The following is a 7,965-nucleotide window of genomic DNA, read 5'->3' as shown; positions in this document are numbered from 1 at the left end:
TTGTTTATAACTCATTCAACTACATCATATGCCACTAAATGAGTCATTTGGTCAAGCTAAAAGGATGAGCTAACAATTTTGGTTTGTCTCTCTGAGAGAAAATAATAACATATATTATAGATATTTATGTTTTATATTAAATCTTAATATACAGGCAAATACTGTAAAATTCAACCAACTACTCTCCCAATTGAAAAATACCAACTAATTATTATCATGATTTTTATGTAGTTTTTTTAAAGCTAAATTTCACTTTTTTTTTCCTAGGTATTTCATCTGAAAATGAAAACCATAATTCTTTTTGGGCTACTGGGAGCCACGCTATCAGCCCCGGTAAGTGATTTCATAGTACAGCTGAAATGACTGTGTAAAACCTTTAACAAATCCCAAATCCTTCTTTTATCTTTTTTTTTTTTTTTTTAGATTATCCCACAGCGCCTTTTGTCTGCAAGCCACAGCAATGAGGTTAGTTTAGATACTTAAAATAATCTCCTCCTTTTTGTTTGTTTGTTTTTTGAAAGTCGAATGGGGAAGAGATAAAAGCCAAAAATTCAAAATCTAGTTAGAGGCATTAAAGATTCTTTGGTTCTTCAGTGCTCTTATATCCATATGCATTTCCAATGTTCATGCATGTTTTATATACCAGGTTCTTTCTAAAATATTATTTCACCATTACTTAAAAGCAATGAAAACATTTTGTGTATCTTTTTAATAGCCCCTAATACAGATGTACATAGGTGTTTAGGGCATCAAATGACTAATGAAATCATTTGGAATGGGCTCAAGTTGTACAATCCCGTACACAGCAAGGGAGAGGTAGTTAAATCCCAACCTCTAATCACTGTAATTTAGTATAAGCTTAGTGAGAAAACATCTCACCTCTAACAGGAACCTAAGATTAGTCAGCTCTGACTTGTGCTCTATTTGTAGTAAACATTGATCTTAATAATTTTACTGTGTGGTATGTTATTTTCATATTCTTTCCTTTTCTAGTTACTGCTGAGTCTTAATAATGCTCAACTTCAGCCACTACAGCTTCAGGTATCTCTACCTCAATAATTATTTTAAGAATATTTTTCTACCTTTCATTTCTTATTATGGCACTTTTTATGAGAACAAGATGTTTTCTGATGCCATTTCTGAAATTTCCATTTTTAAAGTTATGAATTTGTCCCATATATTCTAATTCCATTTGTTTGAACACTAAGTAAAAACTATAATCTGATTAGCACTTATTTTTTGAGAACTTGGTACATGCCAGACACAGATTCTCATAGCTATGAAATCATTAAAATTAACTATTTTACAAAAAGCCATACTCAGCTAACTGGGTTAAAAAAAAAAAAAAGATTCAAACCCAGTCTGGCAACTCAGAAACTATACTCTTTATTGACCTCATTCTGCCCCATATTTCTCTTGATCATTGGGAATTTAGTATTGTTCATGCTATTTGCATGGCTCATAATGTGCTAAGATGCTATCTTTTTCTAATAATGCAGCAATTGAAATATAGAAATTGTTTGCCTGCTCAGGACTGATTTTCAATGGTTTCTGAAATGAAAAAGAAAACCTTCCTTTTTTCTTTTATTTTCTTCCAGAGCCCATTTAATTCATGGATTCCTCCTTTCTCTGGGATTCTACAACAGCAGCAAGCTCAAATTCCAGGACTCACCCCATTCTCCTTAGCAACTCTAGATCAGGCTGCTAGACTGTTCCCAAATCAGATAACTTTCCCAGGACAGGTCAGCCTTGCCCAGGGAAACCAGGTGGGACAACTGAACCCCTCACAGCCTCAAGCACCAGTGCAGACCCAACCGGGCCCTAATAATGTAAGTCAGACCTCTTCAATCTTGAGATAATGTGCATCGATGTAAAAACAAATATGAATCAGCTTTAAAATAAGACAACAGCTATTGAGCAAGAATTCTTCCCCACAATATGTTTCTACCATCACAGGAAATTCCTTATCTTTTCTGATTCCTAACAAGAAAAACATCATTTAAACCAGCTATTGTATGATAATAGCCACAAATAAAAAGTGTTAAAACATGTTTTAGAAAATACAATGGGGGGGGGGGCAATTTGCCTTAATGATAATGCATATAGTAGATGACCTTTTATTGTCATAGAAGTCTGCTAATATATAAATTTGTATGGAGGGATTGAGGAAAAAAAAGAGAGAACATGGACATGGACAACAGCGTGGTGACTTCAGGGGTGGAGGGGGATGGGTGGAGATGGTGGAGGGCATAGAGGGAATAAAAGTTGATGAAAAATTAAATTTAATTACATTTTTTTAAAAAGTCAAGTAAAACTTTTTATGATTTCTTTTTTGGCAGGAGAAGCCCTATGTGTTCTCCTTTAAAATGCCTCAAGAGCAAGCCCAGGTAAATAAATAAGATATCATCACTCCTATGGCTACTAACACCTGCCATTGAATGAATGCTTTCTTTTATATTTGTAGCTCTGACTCCTGTAGCAGGGCTATAAAAACCCATCCAATGATATCACTGTTTGGGTGCTGCTATCGCTGGGTTGGCTGGCGTCAGTTTGTTAATGTCGGGCTCACTCAATAACTCCTGAAGAAAGACCAGCTAAGAAGAGTCTTCAGGACTCCTGAGTTCCCAGGGCACTACCATGTTAGGAATAAAGGAGCTCACTAAACCCTAGCTTAGTTCCTTTCTGCATCTGAAGTGCTGGCAATTAGGAAAAACTCAAGAGAAATAACATGGGTGGACTTTGCTCAACCCTAAATTTAGTTTCAGAGGAAAATATATTAAATTGATAAAATATGACATAATGACATAATGTAGAGATAAGAAACACTTGCCCACATTATTTGATAATTACGAAGTTCTGGTCAAAACATCTCCAGGTTCTTGCATATTTTTAATTTAATTCCATATTACAATCAAATGGTGGTGATTTTCGTGAAATAGGAAAATCTTAAAAATATGAAGGCCAACTAGTAGAATCATTAGATTAATATGGAAAATCCTCTCAAGAGTAGGCTAATTGTATAATATCCTGGGTTCAAAGAAATAGAGATATAGGTAAATTATATTATTCACCACCAGAGTACTGAGCATTTATAAAAATTTACACCACTTGACTACACTGTAATCATAATTATGTAATTTTGTCCCACCCCATAAGAAACCAAAAGTTACTTCTAGACATTATCTCATTGTATGCCATAGCATTTAGAGTTAGATACATAATGCAGAATTACTTCATTTTAAAGATCAGGAAAATAAGTCTTAATGAGATTAAATTCCCAATCCTAATGAAACTAAATAGCAGAGTTGAAATAGAATTCTTCACCTTTTCTTTAACTACTAAAACAGTGTTTTTCTCCCCTGGCTTTGCATTAGAATCTCTGGTAGTAATTCTGAAAATTACAAATGCCTAGACCAGTGGCCGGCAAACTCATTAGTCAACAGAGCCAAATATCAACAGAAACTATACTCTTTATTGACCTCATTCTGCAATTTTGAGAGCCAAATTTTTTAAATTTAAACTATATAGGTAGGTACATTGTTATTAACTTAATTAGGGTACTCCTAAGGCTTAGGAAGAGCCACACTCAAGGGGCCAAAGAGCCTCATGTGGCTCACGAGCCACAGTTTGCCAACCATGGGGACCCTTCCCATACCTAATGGATCAAAACCTGATGAGTAGATCCCTAATATGATTAATTATTAAAATGCTCAACAGGTAATGTTGATTTTAGACAGGATTAAGAAACATTGCACAAAATAAATTTTTCAAGACACAGTTGTTTTTTACCTCTTATGTCTGATCTAGTCTTATTTCATTATATAAGGAAACAAAACATCATATAAAACTTAATGTATGTACTACGATTCCCATTTTTAATAAACATATGCATGTATAGACACACAGGCATAAGTGGAAGCCAAAACGTGATTATGTGGATGGTGAAGTTACAGGTGATTTTATTTGTTCCTTATCTCTGGATTCTCAAAACATTCTAAAATGCATATAGATTGTTTTAATTAAACTGTCAATTATTAAGGGCAATATATTCCTGACATTATGTTCATTATGGTAAAACTGCTAGTACCATGTTCTGCAGAATGATGACTCTCCCCAAAAATAAGGGAAGTGCTATATAGGCTATCCTCTTCTTAGACATTTGCAAAGTAATTTGTGCATAAAGTATAAAATTTGTATATAAAGCCCAAGGTGTGCTTTTACAAAAGCCTATTATTTAATTGAACACAATCCTTCCTAACTGTGTTTGACCAAACAAACTTGAAACAAAGTCCAATCCAGTATCACGTGCAATACAAGTTGTTCCTAACGTTTAGGAAGAAATGCTTTTGTGTCCTTTTTTTATAAAATTGTTAAATATGAGTAAGTTTTAAAATAATATTGACATTAGAAGAATTTTTTTAAAAAGGACTATGCTGATTCATTTCTGTTTACAAATAGATGCTTCAGTACTATCCGGTTTACATGCTCCTTCCCTGGGAACAACCTCAGCAAACAGTCCCAGAGCTACCGCCACAAACAGGACAGCAGCAATTTGAGGAGCAGGTACTGCAACTGTTTGATTTTAAGCTAAGAAGTTCTAGTTCCATCTGAGAAAGGAGAAGATAAGGCAAATTTTAAGAGGAAAGAATAGCTAAGTACATTTAGTAAAAAAAAAAAAAACTCAATAGCTTGAACTGTGGTGATCATAAAAGAATTTGGTGTTTTTTCCTAAAGTACCACTAATTTGGAAATGTTCTAAGACTGGATTTTAAAATAATGAAATCAGTGAGTGGATTTAATAAAATCAGAGGGCAAAAACTAAATCATCTTGGAAAACGAAGTTTTCTAAAACCAGGTCTCAGGGTGTATGGGGAAGGCAACCAATCGATGTGTCTTTCTCACATCAATGTTTCTCTCTCTCTCTCTCTCTCTCTCTCTCTATATATATATATATATATATATCCCTCCCTCCCTTCCTCATTCTCTCCTCCTTCCTCCCTCCTTTTCATTCTCCCTAAAAAATCAATGGAAAAAATTATCCTTGGGTGAGGATGAACAAAAAATAAAATTAAAAAATGAAAATAGCTACCATAATAAAAGCTACTTTGTTCACCAGATCTTGCAATACACTTAGATAACACCACACTAAGTTTTGTGAACCTGCAATACATTTTTAGAATTCTAATATAAATTCAGGTGGCTCATAATAACTAGATCTCTTTTCATTAGAATGGGGGAAAATAATATTTTACACCACTCTAAAACTTGCCAAACCAAAGTAGAGAAAACTGAAAATTATGCTTTAAGTGACTGATAGTAGTAATTCTAATTGTCATGCTAAATTAGAGGAAGGAAAAGTTTTAACTTAGAAATCATATGCTATTGAAAGGATGTTTAGTAATTTAACATTTTTTGCCACCTAGAACATATGAACGTTCAAAAAAGCATTTAGTATAATATAAATGTACATATATTTTAGTCCAGGCCAGTGTGGCTCAGTTGGTTGAGCATCGTTCCCTGCACCAAAGGTCACTGGTTTGATTCCCAATTAGGGCACATGCCCAGGTTACGGGCTTAAGCCCTAGTTGGGTGTGTATGGGAGGCAGCCAATCGATGTTTCTCTCTCACATTGATGTTTCCCTCTCCCTTCCTCTCTCTGAAAAAAAAAAAATCAATTATATATATATAATTGATTCCCATCTATATATATATAAATTTATATATATATATATATATATACACATATATATATGTGTATATATATATATATATAAATTTTTGTAACCATTTAACACAAAATTATGACAAAAACATCAGAATCTAATGCATTTTTTCAAAAATCTGACAGATGCCATTCTATACTCAATTTGGATATGTCCCACAACAAGTCGAACCTGTAAGTAAATGCATACCTTTTCATGTTAAAAATAAAAAAAACTACCTTTTAAAACTACTTGCTTCAGAATTTGTTAAATCTATATGTGCCCTGCAGCCAAATACCTTAGCTGAACAAAGTTGGATTTATCTATTCATTCTAATAAGGGAGGACAACACATGGGAAACTGTGGTGTCCTAACAGGAAGGTATTGAAATGACTTCATATAGGATTTGGGGTTGTCAGGTGATTTGGGGCAAGTTCAAAGAGTGCTGGTTCACCCTGGTTCTATGATTGGGTAACAGTGATTCTTATTTTAAAGGAGCAAGGCCAGGCTGTGATAGTAAAAAAGCAAGAGTTACTCAGATTAGCCAGAATGTGAGGATTTTTATGTCTCACACTGTGATCTTGTTTTAGACAAGATGACAAAGCAGTCTTGTTTTTGTCACTTCATTGTATTCAGAGGCAAATTTGTCCCAGGTTGGTGCTCTGTAGGGATTGCTAATATTCAAAAGAACACCACGGCTGGCCCAGCAGAGAATGGCGGGGAAGGAGCTCCTGAGCACGTAGGCAGGGTTATACCATCAGGCCAGTTTCCCTGTGTCGGGAGCTGCTTCTCTCTTTCTCAAATCAAAATGATTATTTTTGTGTATAAGAAACTAATTTAAGAAGTTGGGAAGTGTTTAACTGCTTTTGATGCAAAACAACATATTTTAGAAATTAAGAATTTAGACTTTTATAAACTTTCCAATTTTCCAGGTTATACCAGGAGGACAGAAGCAACTAGCCTTTGATGCCATCATAGGCACAGGTCCTGAAACTGCTGCAATGGTAAGATTCCTTACCACACTTCGCTAGATGCGCGCAATCAGCAACTTACAACCTACAGTTTCCTGCACTATTGTTTATTTTAATGAAAACTTTATTATTATTATTCCATCAACAATTAGATCTTTGGCCAGTCAAGATTCAATTTACTCAGTTCATCAAATATTTATTGAGGGGCTATTATAGGTCATATATTCTCCTATGTACACTCATTTAAACAGGTATCAAGAGACATCCACGTTTGCACAGTCTTTCTAAAGGATAGATTATAATCTAGAAAAGATTAAAGGCATTTTCTTTTTAAATTAATTCCTTGCCTTGCATCTCAATTCTGTTGCTTTATATTCTTCCCAATTTGACTTTGTACTTTAACCTGAAAACACTTTGTTTTCTTTCTCATTCTCTATAGCCAGCAGAAGGAGTGATGCCATATTTACAAAACAAAATGATAAACTTTAAGCATGCCAGTAGAGGAATTGTCATTCCTCCAACTTCACAAAAACCCAGCACAACAAATGCTTTTGCTTCTGCTATAGACCCAACTATTACCCCAGAGCCCATGGAAGAGAAGGTAGAGTAATCAAAGATTCACTTTCTGTAAGAAATTATTGTCTAATAGAAAATATAACTTAGTGCTTAATTTATAGGAAACTTATGAAAATAATTAGTTAATGGTATAGTAGGATATGTGGTCTTGACCTTGAATGAGGAGGCCTATAATTGCTTACTGATAATTAATCAGAATATAATTTAATTTTGATCTATAAGAAATTTTCATGAATGTCCTTTTTTATTTTTTCCACTAGGCCAAGACTAGTAGCCTAAAGGAACCATAAGACGTTGTTCTAATAATGCAGAATTTTTGGTAGGTATTTACTTAGAGACCTGCATAAGTACCACAACATATCCTAAATTCTAAGAGGAAAAAAAGAAGAAAATCTGTCAGGGGAACAATTAAAGAGGTCTTACAAAACAAACAAAAAAGTTAGTGCTTATATAGTCCTACAAAGCTAATAATCATTATGGGACGTTAGCAATTTTTTAAACCAAAGTAAATTTTGAGAATCATGTCTATCTATACCATAAACTTGGTATAAACTCTGAAAACACAAATAATAAATATAATAGGTCCATATAAAAGTCATTCTATGGACACTATTTACAAAGTCAATTCTCCTAAATCAGCACTTCACTCTGCAAGCGATAAATTGTAATAATATCAACCAATCTGTATTAGATTAGAATGAAATAAAGTCTTAAAG

The 7,965-nt window shown here is 33.9% G+C and overlaps 1 protein-coding gene across 1 annotated transcript; it reads left to right on the top strand.

The window, feature by feature from the left end:
- Positions 1-282: 282 nt before the first annotated feature.
- On the top strand, positions 283-7,539 carry ODAM (odontogenic, ameloblast associated). Its single transcript, XM_070410025.1, has 10 exons — positions 283-333; positions 424-465; positions 994-1,041; positions 1,599-1,829; positions 2,340-2,387; positions 4,459-4,563; positions 5,849-5,896; positions 6,635-6,706; positions 7,113-7,274; positions 7,510-7,539. The coding sequence occupies exons 1-10, from the start codon at positions 283-285 to the stop codon at positions 7,537-7,539; spliced, it is 837 nt and encodes a 278-aa protein (XP_070266126.1).
- The last annotated feature ends 426 nt before the right edge of the window (positions 7,540-7,965 follow it).

The sequence above is a fragment of the Myotis yumanensis genome, unplaced genomic scaffold (genome assembly GCF_028538775.1).
Source record: "Myotis yumanensis isolate MYYU_CA2020_CCGP unplaced genomic scaffold, mMyoYum1.0.hap1 SCAF_1, whole genome shotgun sequence".
In the NCBI taxonomy this organism is placed as follows: Eukaryota; Metazoa; Chordata; class Mammalia; order Chiroptera; family Vespertilionidae; genus Myotis; species Myotis yumanensis.
Note: the sequence above shows the minus strand (reverse complement) of the source record. Positions and strands in the feature narration are given on the sequence as shown.